We start from the raw sequence: 16,840 nt of genomic DNA on the forward strand, positions 1-16,840 counted from the left end.
GCTACCATTCTTTCCGGCCCCATAGTAAATTACTATAAGTTACGTTAATTTGATTAACATAAACACACACACATAAATCTTTCAATAAAGATATCTATGTTTACCACAATTTTCACTACTATTGTGTCAGGTCATAAGACACATTTAGAAGGAAAAGCATGAGACAACACTGGGGATTGTCAGTAGGACATTACTGTCCATGCCTAGGGAATTCTATAACATTCACTCTCTAGTGGTTATATCCAGTGTCTGTTTGTCTGTCTGTCTGGGGGTGTTGGGGGAAAAGCCCATTTCTGTTCTAACCAAATTGACTTTTACGTTTTGTCCATTTAGCAGATTTACAGTCAGTGCAACAACACATCACAATCACTTTAAGTAAAACGTTCCTCAATAAAACAGCTATCAGCAAAATCAGTGCTGGTAAGGAAAGACAAGAGCAATATTGTATTGTATTTTATTATATTATATTGTATTACATTCTCCAATGTTATTTTCCAGATCTTGTAATGCCCTATAAAAACGAAACTACTATCATCGCCTACTGGACAAATTCAGCCATTGGTTCATTTGGTGCAGCAGCCAATCCGCGTTTACAGTAAAACACCACACTTCCTGTTTCGGATTAAAGAAAATATCGCAATTAATGGTATATTCAATCTGATATGACGAATGAATTGCAGTGACTTACCATACCGTTTATGAGAGAGAACACACGGTAAGGGATGGGCTATTGCTAACTATTACATGTATTGCTGTGCTTTAGTGGTAAGCCTCCCTGTAACGCTTAAAGAGCAATGTCAAGCTAATATTTACTCAGTGCTAGCTAGGCCATTCATTGTATGTATAGTCATGCCACGTTTGTAATGTTGAGTGTCCTTCATGTGGTTGTAGATTTGCTGATAGCAGTAGTCAGCTGTTATGCAACAACTGCAGTCTACCTGTGATAAGTTTAGCATGCTAACAGTAGACTACTTTGTAAACCAACCAAAAGCTTAGGTACTATGTGTCACATAGGTGCCCGATAATCAACAATGTATCAATGTTGATCAATCGCCATCCTATTACAATGTAGCAAACGTAATTCATGTGCCACAGTATTTTCTCAGTGATTGACAATGTTGCCGTTTAGCAAGTAGCAGTATCTAGAGACTCTCGAGTTAATTGGGCGAGTCACTAGATCAGATCGCAGCTTGCTTCAGATAGTGTACAGGTTTATCTCTCTGGCTAGTTTATTGATTGCTTTTGACAGGGGCTACAACTTCGTAGAGCATCCCTCGCCCCAGGCATTACATAACGTACTGGGACCAGGATAGGATGTAATAGGTTGAGGCTGCCTCGACTGGACACTGGTGTAAGGTCAGTTTAGCCTTTTACCCAGTGGTGGAAAAAGTACTCCATTGTCATACTTGAGTAAAAGTAAAGATAAGGTAATAGAAAATGACTCAAGTAAAGGTGAAAGTCACCCAGTAAAATACTACTTGAGTAAATGTCTAAAAGTATTTGGTTTTAAATATACTTAAGTATAAAAGTAAGTAAAAATAAAAGTATAAATAATTTCAACTGCCTTATATTATTAAGCAAACCAGACAACACAATTTTCTTTTTTATATTTATTGGTGGATAACCAGGGGCAAACGCCAACACTCAGACAAAGCGTTTGTATTTAGTGAGTCTGCCAGATCAGAGGCAATAGGGTTGACCAGGGATGTTCTCTTGTGTGAATTGGACCATTTTGCTGTCAAAATGTAACGAGTACTTTACGGTGTCAGGGGAAAAGTAGGAAGTACATTATTTTCTTTAGGAATGTAGCGAAGTAAAAGTTGCCAAAAATATAAAAAGTAAAGTACAGATACCCCCAAAACTGACTTAAGTGGTACTTTAAAGTACTTTTAGTGAAGTACTATACACCACTGCTTTTACCCTTACATGGATAGATGGAATAGAGGCAGACTCTGTACTACAGCTTATTCTGCACTCCTCCAGAAGAGAGACGAGGCAGGGCCAGGGGCCACGAGGGAGAGCTGAAAAGAAGGTCAGCAGTGAGCATGCTGATTCAGACTCACTAGCCTGCTGGCTAGCCTAGCTACATCACTGGACTGTTTTAATTAGAAATATGATTTCCTTATTATTAGACTAAGCAGTTTGGCTGGGTGTGTGCCTCTCAATGAGGGTAATTTGAGGGAACTCGCTCTCTCGCTTTCTCTTTTTCTTCCTCCATACACCCTTTATGGTCCTCCCTCTCCGTGACCTCTGCTATTTGTCCATCCTCCTCTTCCCCATTTCTCACCCCTCTTTCCAAATGAAAACAAGGCATCTTTCTTTGTTATGTCTTCCTTCTCCCTAGGCCTGACCATGTCTGTGTCCCTGCTGTGGGCAGTGGATGTGTACGGGCGCGTTTACAGCCTGTCCACCGGAGGGCAGCAGTGGGAGCAGTGTCATGATGCCGTGTTAGAGTTTAAGAGGGTGACAGCAGTACAGCAGTGCTGCTGGGGTATCGCCTGTGACCACCACATCTACCTGAATGTCCACTCTAGTGATGTACCCATACGTTACCAGGAGGAGACATACGAGAACCAGGTACATGGTGTCGTGTCCTCGGAACGGACAGGTTTAGGGTCATGAAATATTGTGTGGATGAAGGGCGGGTGGGTGCCGGACGGGTTGAATAAAGATATACTTTTTAATAGAAAATCCATAAATGCATAATTATTGTGCAAGTCATATCTTTAGGCTACATTGAGGTTCTTCTTTCATTATCTTTATATGGTGTTAGTACAGTGAGGGAAAAAAAGTATTTGAAACCCTGCTGATTTTGTACGTTTGCCCACTGACAAAGAAATGACCAGTCTATAATTTTAATGGTAGGTTTATTTGAACAGTGAGAGACAGAATAACAACAACAAAAATCCAGAAAAACGCATGTCAAAAATGTTATAAATTGATTTGCATTTTAATGAGGGAATGTTATGTGTGATGATTGTGAGACGTTATACAAATTCGACAGTCACAAGACGGGTACCTCTTAAAGATCGGACCCTTTTTTTAAAACATTTCCGCCTAAAATTACATACCCAAATCGAACTGCCTGTAACTCAGGACCTGAAGCAAGGCTATGCATATTCTTGATACCATTTTGAAAGGAAACATTTAGAAGTTTGTGGAAATGTGAAATGAATGTAGGAGAATTTAACACATTAGATCTGGTAAAAGATAATACAAACAAAAAAGCATGCGTTTTCAATTTTTTGGTTTAAAAGGCCATACATTGATAGGATTCTATGTGTAATTTTGGCGTTTTACACAACGTTTCAGACCTATCCAGTGAAGAATTACATCACTACACAATATTTTGTGTCAAGTCTGCCCTGAGTTTGACCAAATGTGCCGAATTGGTCAATTTATACATTTTCAAGTACAAAACTATAGAGAACATCCAAAAATACTAAGGGGGGTCTACTGTAAATTGAACACTGCAGTTAGATGAACAATAATTTAAGCTTCCTGCCCATATAAGACATGTTTATGTCTCGGAAAGTTGGCTGTTGTTTACAATGTCATTCTAGTCACATTATTGCATATTAAGCAACAACTGTCCCAGTTTAGGGACTGATCCCGTAGAGGTTAAAATGGTACGTCAAGGGAACAGTAGGCTACTGTTCAGATGGGTTAAATGGATGGAATAATAGCCTAACTGAAATCTGGATACTGAATGTAGGTTTATAACCTTTCACATAACCTAATATAATATTAACTCTTGCAGAATTGAGCATTCCTTGCAGTACAATTATACACCAAATGTTAATTTTGACTCTGGAACAGGAGTGAAGAAATATATTATTGATTTATTTCAGCATCTTGAGAGAATGAAACCGAATGAAATCGGTTAGTGACTGTAAAGATGCTATCTTTATCAGTATCATAAAAGCGGATACTATTTCAACCACATCAAAAATGCATCCAAGCCGAACTGAAGTCTTATCAGCAACATGTTGGGTCTATTTAACAGCTTTTACTTTTCTTAAAACCGGTCAAACTGATTTAGCGCGGGAAATCTTTCCAGGTTTTTGTTGTTTTGTTATTGCATTTTCTCCCTGGTCCATAAACGTTTTTGCTCCACTAGAGAAGCAGAGATGAAAGAGAAAACAAACTTTACCGACGTCAACTAGGTTGAAGCATTCATTCTATCAATTTATGACATTATTCCGGCCACCAACTGTTTTATTTAGTCTTCTAGGGCAACAAGTAATGACAGAAGAGAAGCTGTATGTGTCTAATTATAGACAAGTTGACTAACTACCAAAACGTTTGAAAATATAAGCAGAAACGTAGGACTATCTAAAAAGGCCTGTCAAAAGATTATTCTTCCTCTGACTGTACAGTGCATTTTCTATATTTGTGGGTTAGGGTTGGGTGCAGATTTTCACTTTATCATATATAGTCGGGCGTTTGCAGGTGGGTTATTAGAAATTGCGGGCGGATGCGGGTGTACAAACAGCTGACCTGCGCATCACTAGTGTGTGTGTGTATTTGTGCTTCTTTTGCCCCTGCTGCATTTATGATTCTTGTAACTCTCTCTCTCTCTCTCTCAGCGATGGAATCCCAAGGATAACTTCTCGGATCACTTGTTGCCGAGCGACCGCTGGCATTGGAGTGACATCACAGGGCTGGAACACCAACCCCTGGATAGTTTCCTTCTTCCCTCCACCAACTGGGAGTGGGAGGGGGACTGGTACATCGACGAGAACTTTGGAGGAGAACCCACAGAGAAAGGAGTGAGTGTCTGTCGTTCTTTGCTATTTTTCTCACACTCTCACTCTCTCTTTCTCTCTGTCTTTTCGTTCTCTTTCTCTCTTGTCTCCCCATTTTAGACTTTCCCTCTGTTCTCACCTTATCTCTTTCCCTCTCTCTTTCCTTCCCTCCCTCTATGTCCTTGTCTTACCCTCATCTACGATGATTCATCTGTGAATGGATTTGTCTGCAGGGTTGGACCTATGCCTTGGACTTCCCTGCCACCTACACCAAAGACAAGAAGTGGAACTCGTGTGTCCGTCGCAGGCGATGGATCCGCTACAGGAGGTACAAGGCCACAGACACCTGGGCCAAGGTGTGTATTTGGAGAAATATAATCACCTACCACAACTAGGATGTAACTGTATGCCTCTGCTGTGAATGCTTTCTTTGTGTACTGAACTGTACTCATCATGTACTGTAGGTTTGTTTAGGCCTGTGTGTGTGTGTTGACCCGTATCTCTCTGTGTTACCAGATCCCATCTGAGGGTCACAGTGGTCCCCTGCCAGACCCCTTTAATGACATCAGCTGTGGGGGCTGGGAGATCAGTGAGGAGCCCAGGGGGAGGCTGTCTCTGTGGGCTGTCTCTCTACAGGGCAAGGTATTACACACGCACACACATAAATGCACACACACACACAAACACACTAATACATGCACACACACATGAATGGCATGGACACACGCGCACACACAGCTCAGAGGGGGAGGTCATATCTCCAGAGATCACAAAACACACACATACAACACAAATGTATTTGTAAACGAACAAATCAATTTGATTGACTAATTGCCTGTGTGTGTTTGATCTGGGTCATTAGGTGTGGTTTCGTGAGGGTATCCACCACCACAGCCCAGAGGGGGAAGGTTGGGAGGAGGTGTCTCTGCCTGGGGAGGTAGTGCAGATCAGCTGTGGTCCAGGGGACCTGGTTTGGGCTGTGCTCTGGGAAGGACAACTCATCGTCAGGGAGGGCATCACCAGAGACTGCCCACAAGGTGGCTGGTTAACAGAGGAAGTGTGTGTGTGTGTGTTTATTCGTGTTAGAGGGAGAGAGAGCGAGATGGAGAGAGAGACATAGAGAATGAGAGACCGCATGTTTGTGTCTGTTTGTGTGTGTGCAAGGGAGAGAGAGAGAGAGAGAGAGCCTGAGATTGTGTCTAATGGTGTCTTTCCTCCTTTTCTCTCTCTACCAGGCTCGTCCTGGGTGGTGGTGGACTCTCCCAACCCAGAGGCCGGGGCCATCCACGTAGCTGTGGGGGACAACGTAGTCTGGGCCGTCACCAAGGACAACAAAGTAAGACTACATGAAACACTCTCATGTATGTTCTCTAACGCTTCCCTTGTCAGCAGTTTGTTCCTGATGATTATCTCTCTGTATCTGTCAGGTATGGTTCAGGCGTGGCATCAACTCCCATAACCCATGTGGTTCAGGCTGGATCGGGATGGTCGGGGAGATGGTCATGGTCAACGTGGGCCTCAACGACCAGGTAAGGATTTGATCAATGTTTATTAACAGACCTTCTAATAGATTGTCAGGTAAGTTCTCTGAGTGTGGTTTATAAAGATTCACTTGTCGCTGTCCATAGTGCTGAAACATGTTTGGTCGGGCATTCTACACAGGTCAATGTATGTTTGTTCTGACTCTGTCCAGGTGTGGGGTATCAGCTGTGTGGACCGGGCAGTGTATTTCCGTCAGGGTGTGACCTCCAGTGAGTTGAGTGGTAAAGCCTGGAAGGCTGTCAACGTGCCCCGAGACGGAGACATCAGGTCCCACTCCTCCGCCAGCATTAGCAGTCTGCACAGGTGGACATGGACACGGAATACTGTGACACATTTCCAATGCTTGGGCAATCTCATCTCCATAAAACAATTAGCCAAACAGTCTGCCAGCTGGGTTCTCTGCGTAATACTAATATCTCTCTCTCTCTCTCCCTGTCCCACAGTGCTGGTTGTTTCTTCAGTGGTGAGGTACAAGCCCAGTCTGTGATGAGTGAAGACTTGGACACAGAGGGCGGTCCACAGAGGGCGGTCCTAGAAGTAGGGGCATGCCCCTCCTCTCCTCCCCCCGAGCCCCCTCCCATCGACCCCGACGTCCCCAAACCACGCATCCCTAAGGTCACCAGCGACAGCTTCATCTCTGAGATGCTCTCCGACCGTGAGGTCAAACAGGAGGGGGCCACCGCTGTCACCACTGCCAGTCCCTCTATCCCAGAAGAGGAAGTCGCTCTTGGGGAACCAGAGGCCAAGTGTCCCCCTCCGGCTCTGGTTCTCTCCCCCAGCCTGTCTGGAGGGCTTGGGGACCCCCAGTGGAGTAACGTGGACCTGGAAGAGACCCAGACTCACCTGGCTGTGGGGCCTGCCGTGGTGAGAGGGGACTCGGCTGACACCTGTAGTCTGTCCTCGGTGGCCACCTACACCCTGTGTCAGGGGGAGCCGTATGGGGCAGATGAACACCCGCTCTGGGCATGGGTCAGTGGAGGAGGCTGTGGTGTGAACTGTCACTCCCAGCTCAACTGGTTCAACTCTGCCACAGGTGAGACACAGATACTGTAGATATTGTATTTCTCCTGTATATTAAAACAAGCCTAGGGATATGCAAAACCCCAGCTCCAACTCGCAATTAAACCAGAATACACACTTCTGCCTGATGTAACAGTGTCTGTCTGCTTTTTCCTTGTTGTTGTTGAGCCACTGGAGCGTTTCCTCACACGTTGTTGATAAAGTTTGGACCGTTGTCTTATTGTCTCTCCCAGCCCTGGCATCATCAGTCCAGTCCATGAGTCTGTCCATCAGTCCAGCCCAGACAGCTGCCTGGCGGAAACAGATCTTTGAGCAGCTCAGCGAACGCTCTAAGAGAGAGATGGACCACTTTAAACACTACGAACAGGCGGTAGAACAGGTACCGACAACTTGAACGTTTACAAATGCCACTTTTTGGTTGCTTGCCTTGATTTAATGAGTTTCGTTTATGACTTGTCCTTGTTGTATAGACGCTGATTAGTCTCCCTCCCTCCCCTCCTTCTCTCTCTCCCTCCCCCCCTCCGTCCCAGTCTGTGTGGGTGAAGAAAGGGGCCATGCAGTGGTGGAGGGACTGGAAGCCCCATAAGTGGGTGGACGTGAGGTTTGCCCTGGAGCAGTTCTCAGGACCAGAGGGAAACCAGGATGGTATTCTCTTCCTCTACTACAACTTCAACGAGGAGAAGAAGGTGAGGGGAGGGCCACAGTGCCTGTGCGTGGGTGTTTTCTGTGATGAGTTATTTAGTCCTTGTTTTCTCCTCCTCTCCTCCCTCTCTCCAGTACCTGCATGCATTCATCAACGAGGTGACTATCTTGGTGCCGGTGCTGAATGACTCCAAACACACGTTTGCCGTCTACACAGCAGAGAGGACCAAACAGAGGTGGCCTATCAGACTGGCTGCTGCCACTGAGGTGGAGATGCACGACTGGGTAGGTTATATGATCACTGTCTTCCATCTGAACCTGTCACAAAGTACAGTGCTCCATTTTCACAGAATATCATATGTTTTATTCATAAGCAAATGTCATGCTAAATGATGGATGGCGAAAGGGTTATGCCACAAAGAACCATACAATCTTTTTAAATGAACCTTTTATGTAGTATGACTTTGCCTCTATGTAGGGCTTATGAAGACTTTATGTATGCTAAATACGTCCTTTATAAGTTGTAGTTTGGTAAAAGTGGGGCCTTAATGTCTTGACTATGTCTCTCTGTACCCCCAGCTGGCCCTGCTGAGTGTGTCGTGCTGTGACTCCCGGGGGATCCAGGGTCCCCCCTCTAAACAAGCCATCTGGTCAGTCACCTGTAAAGGAGACATCTTCGTCTGTGAGCCTTCGCCTAGCCTGGAAGCCTGTCCCTACCCCACACCCTGCGACCAGATGTAAGACCCGTCCTCTGGGCAGTTATCAATGCTTTATAAAGGCTTGGTAAATGAGACCTCTGAATACAAACCTGCAGTACATCGTGAATGAGTTATTTGTGGATAAATAGATGGATATTTATTGATCATATATATGCACTTACAACTGAATAGTCTTAACTGATTAAACATTGGTTGACAGTCACTTTTCTTTCTTTTGTCTCTAACCACATGTTGCTCTGTCCTGTCTGCCCTGTCTGCCCTGTCTGCCCTGTCTGCCCTGTCTGTCCTGTCTGCCCTGTCTGCCCTGTCTGCCCTGTCTGTCCTGTCTGCCCTGTCTGCCCTGTCTGCCCTGTCTGCCCTGTCTGTGTGTGTTTGCAGGTTCTGGCGTCAGGTGGGGGGCCACCTACGTCTGGTGGAGTGTAACAGTCTGGGGGTGGTTTGGGGGGTAGGCTACGACCACACTGCCTGGGTCTACACCGGCTATGGAGGGGGATTCTTCCAGGGTAAACACCAATATATACCAAACATAAACCTACTGGACTGGACTTAAAGCATATACCAAACATAAACCTACTGGACTGGACTTAAAGCATATACCAAACATAAACCTACTGGACTGGACTTAAAGCATATGCCAAACATAAACCTACTGGACTGGACTTAAAGCATATACCAAACATAAACCTACTGGACTGGACTTAAAGCATATGCCAAACATGACCAAGTACTGTACGGGGAAACCAAACTGGCAACGTCACGTGTGCGAGCATTGGAAAATAAATGATTTAGCAAGCTAGCTTAATGTCCATGAATGTTTATTTTAAGTGTTGAACAGTCCACAAATTGATAAAGTTGGTTCACATTTAGATTTGTTATTTTTACCTGTGTGTCATGATCGCGTCTGGTGGGGATAGACAAAATCAACATGCTCGCGGACATAAGTGCAGGGCCAGTTTGGTCAGGGTGAAAAGGTATTTATCAGCTCTACTTGATCTCAGCCCCTGACTATAACCTCTCTCTTGTCTTTGTCAGGTCTGGCCAGCAGCACAGATAATATCTTCACCCAGACAGATGTGAAGTGTGTCTACATCTATGAGAACCAGAGGTGGAACCCAGTCACAGGTTACACCAACAGAGGCCTCCCAACAGACCGTTACATGTGGAGTGATGCAACAGGACTGCAGGAGTGTACCAAGGCCAACGCCAAACCTCCATCCCCTCACTGGACATGGGTGGGTACCACTAGCAGGACAAAATATGTCCAGTTCACCCTCAATAGAGCGCAATAGTAATGACAACTCTTTTGTAGGCACTAACTCTGCCATGGCTCGTTGGTCAAAGCCTATGGGGAAATGAATGGGGCTTTTGTAGGAGTTTTGGATAAATAGAAAAAATAAAGTCTGTGGTTATCAGCCAATGTCAGTCTTTTTTTTCCTTTCATTTATGTAATCAAAACAAGCACATTAAAGGCTTCATAATTCATAAAGGTCATGGAGTACAAGCTGGCGAGCTCTATGGACAATGTCACATTTGAACTTAAACATCCACACAGTAGCAGTAGATGTTCAAAACGGTCCTACAAACAACGCTTGTTATCATGACACAAGGCGAGACCCAGGCAGATGGTTGGAGTCTTACAATATTTATTAATCCAGTAGGGGAAGGCAGGAGACTGGTCGTGGTCAGGCAAAAGGGGCAAAACCAGTTCAGAGTCCAAAAAGTACCGAAGGGCAGGCAGAATCAAGGTCAGGGCAGGCAGGATAATCAGGCAGGTGGGAAAGAAGTCCAGAGTCAGGCAGGAGTCAAAACCGGGAGGACTAGCAAAAAGAGAATAGCAAAAGGAGTATGGGAAAAACACTCTGGTTGACTTGACTAACATACTAAACGAACTGCTCTGTCTCTTATCAGGTAGCAGACTGGACCATTGACTATGGGATCTCCGGGGGGACAGACCGAGAGGGTTGGCAATACGCAGCTGATTTCCCAAGGTGAGTGTACCTAACCCTCCCCAATACATATTCATTGGTCTATCTATCACATCAAGCTGAATCTTTTCCCAGCTAGGAAAGCATCCATAATATTTGTTTACGTCACTGTCATGTGTTGTCTCTCCACTCTGTATGTACTCTTCCAGGTCGTATCATGGCCACAAGACCTTGAAGGACTTTGTTCGTCGTAGACGATGGGCCAGGTACTGTACCTTACTACACAACAATGGCTCTGTTCCCTCATCACCGTTTCTTTAGTCAGCACACAATAATAATATATAGCGCTTTTCATTGCAAAGAGAATCTCAAAGACGCCGTAAAACCAAACAAAACAAACGTGGAGATCTGGCAGGTCTTGGGCGATGGTCATCCGCAGCGTCAGATGACGAGGTGTTGTTGAGCTGGGTGGTTCGGAAAGGCTGGGCAGTACTTCAGAGGATGGAGCTTTGATGGCACAGAGAGGGAGCAGCGTCAATCAGTTACTTAGACAAGCACGGTGCTGTTCATCAGGCACCTCATTCGTTGTGACCTTCTCCTCCTCTGTAGGTAGGCTGGATAGTCCACTACTGAAGTGTAGCACCCACCTAGGTGATACAATGGTCTGGTCTGCCTCATTCTGCCGACTCAGTACTCTGTTTAAACAACCCTGAGTTTGCGCTCTAGGTAGAAAAATGGCCCGTAAGCACATATCAAGGATCAGCTTTACTCTACCTAAATCCTAACCTTCGACATTGAGGGAAACACAATAACTGACCTTAGATTAGCTCTAGGACACAGTTCTTCAACCCTGGTCTTGGGGACCTACAGGAAGTGCATGTTTTTGCTCCACCCCACTACCAACACAGCTAATTAACTAGTGGTACACTGGTCTAGTTGCGACTTATCTCCTATTTTAACAACCCTTGTAAACTACGTGGCCAAAAGTATGTGGACACCTGCTCGTCGAACATCTCATTCCAAAATCATGGGCATTGATATGGAGTTGGTCCCCCTTTTGCTGCTATGACAGCCTTCACTCTTCTGGGAAGGCTTTCCGCTAGATGTTGGAACATTGCTGCAGGGACTTGCTTCCACTCAGCCACAAGAGCATTAGTGATGTCGGGCACTGATGCTGGGCAATTAGGCCTGGCTCGCAGTCTGCATTTCAATTCATCCCAAAGGTGTGCGATGGGGTTGAGGTCAAAGCTCTGTGCAGGACAGTTAAGTTCTTCCACACCAATCTCAACAAACTATTTATGTTTGGACACAGCTTTGTGCACGGGGGCATTGTCAAGCTGTATCAAGAAAGGGCCTTCCCCAAACTGGGCTCCCGATTGGTGCCGCGGTCTACGGCACTGCATCGCAGTGCTAGAGGCATCACTACAGACCCTGGTTCGATTCCAGGCTGAATCACAACCAGCCGTAATTGGGAGTCCCATAGGGCGCCACACAATTGGCCCATTGTCATCCAGGTTTGGCCGGTGTAGGCCGTCAGTGTAAATAATAATTTGTTCTTAACTGAATTGCCTAGTTAAAGGTTAAGTAAAAACTTTTGCCACAAAGTTGGAAGCACAGAATCATCTAGAATGCTGGAGCTTTAAGATTTCCCTTCACTGGAACTAAGGAGCCTAGCCGGAACCATGAAAACCGCTCCAGACCATTATCCTGCTCCACCAAACTTTACAGTTGGCACTATGCATTCGGGCAGCTAGGCCGACTGGGCCAATTGTGTGGCGCCCTATGGGACTCCCAATCACGGTTCTCCTGGCATCCGCCAAACCCAGATTTGTCTGTCGGACTGCCAGATGGTGAAGCGTGATTCATCACTCCAGAGAAGGCGTTTCCACTGCTCCAGAGTCCAGTGGTGGGGAGCTTTACACCCCTCCAGCCAATGATTGTGCATGTTGATCTTAGGCTTGTGTGTGGCTGCTCGGCTATGGAAACCCATTTCATGAATCTCCTGACGAACAGTTCTTGTTCTGACGTTGCTTCCAGAGGCAGTTTGGAACTCGGTAGCTACGCGGTTCAGCAATCAGTAGTCCTGTTCTGTGAGCTTGTGTGACCTACCACTTTGCGGCTGAGCAGTTGTTGATCCTAGACGTTTGTACTTCACAATAACAGCACTTACAGTTGACCGGCAGCTCTAGCAGGTCAGGAACGTAACTTAATCGTTCTACTGCCAATGTTTGTCTATGGAGATTGCATGGCCGTTTGCTCGATTTTATACACCTGTCAGCAACGGGTGTGGCTGAAAAAGCCGAATCCACTCATTTGAAGGGCTGTCCACATACTTTTGTGTGTGTGTATATATTGTGTATTTCCTCTGACAGGAAGTGTAAACTGACGACCACAGGGCCGTGGCAGGAAGTCCCACCCATCCCGTTGAGTGACGTGACCATCGTCCTGTGTGGAGCTCAGAGCAGTGTTGAGCCGATCCCTCTGTGGGCCATCAGTAACAAGGGAGACGTGCTCTGTAGACTGGGGGTCACCCTACTGACTCCTGCCGTGAGTCTTACACACACACACACACACACACAATATGTAAACACACATGTTCACTGTGAATACGCACACATTGTATTTGATAACCGAAGTGGTTGTGTGTGTTCCTAGGGGACGTCATGGCTTCACGTGGGCACAGACCAGCCGTTTAAGTCTATCTCCATCGGTGGGGCCAACCAGGTGTGGGCCATTGCCAGGGATGGATCTGCCTTCTACAGGGGCTCTGTGTCCTCAGAGAGCCCTGCAGGTCAGCCAGAGAACCACGCAGAACCCACACACTCTGACAGAACCCAGGGTTCTCCCTTCAGTCTTACTGCTAATCAACAGTTCAGTCAGTCACTCAAATGTATTTCTAAAGCTGTTTTTACATCAGCAGTTGTCACAAAGTGCTTTACAGTAATACTGTGGCTCAATTTTTCCTTTCTGGAGGAGCTTACCTCTCTGGGCTCTGGTTCATATCACAGAGATGCACCTTATGATGATGATAGTAGACTAACCACTGGCTGTTTAATGTACTATTGCCCCCTGCAGGAGATTGCTGGTACCACATCCCCTGTCCTGAAAGACAGAAGCTCCAACAGGTGTCTGTAGGGAGAACATCGGTCTACACTGTGGATCAAAATGGTACAACAGAAAATAATTTCATGACTTACTATGACACTTGTCTTTATTATCAGCTGTCTATTAGTTGTGCCATCGCAATGATTTATTTTTGTCATGATTTTAATGCTGTGCTCTCCATCCAGGTAACCTGTGGTTCAGACAGGGCCTGACTCCCAGCTACCCCCAGGGATCATCATGGGAACACATCTGCAACAATGTACGCAAGGTCTCCGTAGGACCTCTAGACCAGGTGAGCAGAACCTACAATCTAAAACCAGGGTGGTTGTCGTCGGCAATAATGAATCATAAAGACTTTCTCTTTTCTCAAAATTCAACGCTCTTGACTTTGCACTGTGTTGAGTAACTCAACCTTTCTCGTTGTGTTTGTGTAGGTGTGGATCATAGCTGACAAGGTGCAAGGCAGCCACAGTCTGAGCTGTGGGACAGTCTGCCACCGTCTGGGGGTTCAGCCCATGGAGCCAAAGGGACAGTCGTGGGACTACGGCATCGGGGTGAGACTCTTTAACCTTACCTCTAACCCTGACCCTAACCCATCAACATGCTTCTGAGACACCAATGACTTTGAAGGTTTTCTTGGTGGGGGGGCTGTCTGACTTTCTCTCTACGTCTGTTATCTTTCTCTCTCTCTCTCTCTTCCGCTCTTCCTCTCGCTCTCCTCAGGGTGGCTGGGACCACATCACTGTGAGAGGGAACTCCATTGAGGCTCCTCGTGTCCGTATGCCCTCCCTGACACCCTCCCTCACCTCCTCCCTAACGGACCCCCTCCGCCCCCCTCCACCCCGCAGCCTGCTCCCTGTCATGATCACGGAGATGGAGAACGGGAACGCTGTCAGATGTTAAACACACACACCTACAGTACTTGCTAGTGGACACTATCTCTGTTCTGTCTTCAGCCCAACACTCTCTTCAGATACGCCACAATGCAACTACCCCACCATCCACACTGTACTGTAGCTCCAGCCTCAGCTCTTCTGACCTATCACCTGGCTGTGTTAAAAGACCTTTGAACCCTATCTCTGCGCCCTCAACTTGACTCAGCCAATCACCTTTTCTCTTTACAGCTAGCAGATCATGTTCAGTATTTCCCACATAGAGCACTAATGTCGTTTTTGCGCTATTGTAATTTAAAGGTTAACTCAGCTAAAAGACATTGCCACGAGCAGCACCGCAAATATTCAGATGAGCGAGATGCAAGTCACACACAGTATCTGCACATGTACACAGGATCATTTCACGCTGTTGGAGCGGTAGGTACGGTTCGCTTCACGTTGGTAGAGAGTGGTAGGTACGGTTCGCTTCACGTTGGTAGAGAGTGGTAGGTACGGATCGCTTCACGCTGTTGGAGCGGTAGGTACGGATCGCTTCACGTTGGTAGAGAGTGGTAGGTACGGATCGCTTCACGCTGTTGGAGCGGTAGGTACGGATCGCTTCACGTTGGTAGAGAGCGGTAGGTACGGTTCGCTTCACGTTGGTAGAGAGTGGTAGGTACGGATCGCTTCACGCTGTTGGAGCGGTAGGTACGGATCGCTTCACGTTGGTAGAGAGCGGTAGGTACGGATCGCTTCACGTTGGTAGAGAGTGGTAGGTACGGATCGCTTCACGCTGTTGGAGCGATAGGTACGGATCGCTTCACGTTGGTAGAGAGTGGTAGGTACGGTTCGCTTCACGTTGGTAGAGAGTGGTAGGTACGGGACCAAAACAAAGGAAATTGACCCACTATGCTGTTTACTTTCTGCATCTACTTCATATATGAGTCTACGTTTAAATCTGTGCTCTTAAGATAACTTTGTTTTACTTATGGTTTTTGTTTGGTTGAATGTTTTTTATGTGTGTGTTTGGTGTGTACAGTATTATGTGAGTAGATTTTTTTTAATGTTATGTTGGTAATTGATTTATCTTTTTAAAATAATATATGTGTTTTGGGGATGTATTCAATGTGATTGGGGCAAGGTTAAGATGGGTAAGAAAGCATCACTGTCGGCCCAATTATTTGTGACTTATTATAAAAAGTCTGTATCAGGAAGTTACAGTACTTACTACTTTGTACCTGCTGGCAACAGGTCGAGATTCTACTGGAGTCGCACCAAAAACAAGAAGGATTTATTTAAAGAGAACTTTTGTTATTAACGTTTGATAACACATGATGCTTTTACAGTTCTAGGCCTTCCCCCTGAATGGTTTGTATCTGTGATGGCCACAGTGAAGAGTTTGTTGGCCCATGTATTTTTGACAGCACTCGAAAAGAAAGTATATATTCTTCTTTTCATGAAAAATTTGCAATGTGTAGTTCTACACTGGACCAAAGTGTGAATTGCTTGGAAAGGGATGACTTTACGGGGCTTTAAAGTTTATCTGTTTATTTCTCAGGAAAATAAGAGTTCTCCTAAATGCTATTATTGGCATGTTTTTGACCTTCTACGATTGTAGCAGTAATGACTGACAGGCAACACACGTGAAAGGTTTGGTGGAAAGAACAAATAAAATATTTTTGTTATAAATCTGTATATGAGTTTAGTATAAATGTTTTAATGGGGATATTTCAAGGTTGGTTATTGTGCGTTGGTATATAAAAAGGTAAAATATTAGTCCTATGAACTATTATCCATAAACCACAAAAGCTGAAACTAGCACATTTGGGCATTAATTGATCTTACTTCTCTACATGGAAACCATAAGCCAATAGCTATCACTGATATACTGGAACTACAAATAATTGATTGTACAGAAAACTGTCTGTGAAAACTCACTTTATCTTCCTATGGCAGTTCCTAATACAAAGAGGGCGTTTTTTGATAATGTTTCACTTACTACTGTTTAGGCTTCATCCTAAAGGAGCGGCACATGCTTGTCATGCTGTGGTGTACCCCTTCACCTTCCAAGCTTTAAGTGTTAGGTCTAGAGGAGGACTTGTCCGTTTAAAAAATGATTCCATTGTTTTTATTGAGTATAATGTCAATTAAAATACTATAATCAGGTACTATTCTAAACCCAACAAGGCTGTTATTGATGTGTATATTTCTCCCTTCCAATAGTGTCCATGGTCAATGTCCTCTCAATAAATGTGATTATTGATAAG

At 45.3% G+C, this 16,840-nt stretch overlaps 1 protein-coding gene across 6 annotated transcripts; it reads left to right on the plus strand.

The window, feature by feature from the left end:
• The first annotated feature begins 580 nt into the window (after window positions 1-580).
• On the plus strand, window positions 581-16,839 carry LOC110499192 (tectonin beta-propeller repeat-containing protein 1). 6 transcript variants are annotated; one of them, XR_005037969.1, is made up of 25 exons: window positions 581-715; window positions 2,345-2,577; window positions 4,590-4,772; window positions 4,982-5,104; window positions 5,265-5,390; window positions 5,611-5,785; window positions 5,984-6,084; window positions 6,176-6,277; window positions 6,442-6,593; window positions 6,734-7,323; window positions 7,544-7,689; window positions 7,841-7,996; window positions 8,088-8,237; window positions 8,532-8,689; window positions 9,050-9,174; window positions 9,704-9,903; window positions 10,580-10,659; window positions 10,806-10,862; window positions 12,969-13,143; window positions 13,252-13,387; window positions 13,672-13,764; window positions 13,887-13,993; window positions 14,136-14,255; window positions 14,425-15,415; window positions 15,450-16,839. XR_005037969.1 is itself a non-coding variant. In XM_036956022.1 (24 exons), the coding sequence occupies exons 2-24, from the start codon at window positions 2,353-2,355 to the stop codon at window positions 14,602-14,604; spliced, it is 3,660 nt and encodes a 1,219-aa protein (XP_036811917.1). In that variant the 5' UTR covers window positions 581-715; window positions 2,345-2,352; the 3' UTR covers window positions 14,605-16,839. The 6 variants fall into 6 exon arrangements, 1 of the variants encoding a protein (XP_036811917.1); XR_005037966.1 differs by having other exon boundaries at window positions 14,425-15,249; window positions 15,282-16,839; XR_005037970.1 differs by having other exon boundaries at window positions 14,425-15,249.
• Window position 16,840: the final 1 nt, after the last annotated feature.

The sequence above is a fragment of the Oncorhynchus mykiss genome, chromosome 20, assembly GCF_013265735.2.
Source record: "Oncorhynchus mykiss isolate Arlee chromosome 20, USDA_OmykA_1.1, whole genome shotgun sequence".
In the NCBI taxonomy this organism is placed as follows: domain Eukaryota; kingdom Metazoa; phylum Chordata; class Actinopteri; order Salmoniformes; family Salmonidae; genus Oncorhynchus; species Oncorhynchus mykiss.

What these genes read in the sequence shown, in the direction of transcription:
- LOC110499192 (XM_036956022.1), top strand. Translation starts at nt 2,353, where the DNA reads ATGTCTGTGTCCCTGCTGTGGGCAGTGGATGTGTACGGGCGCGTTTAC. An exon ending in AGCATTAGCAGTCTGCACAG is followed by an intron (nt 6,594 to 6,733) that starts GTGGACATGGAC and finishes CCTGTCCCACAG; the next exon opens with TGCTGGTTGTTTCTTCAGTG. An exon ending in AGGTGGAGATGCACGACTGG is followed by an intron (nt 8,238 to 8,531) that starts GTAGGTTATATG and finishes CTGTACCCCCAG; the next exon opens with CTGGCCCTGCTGAGTGTGTC.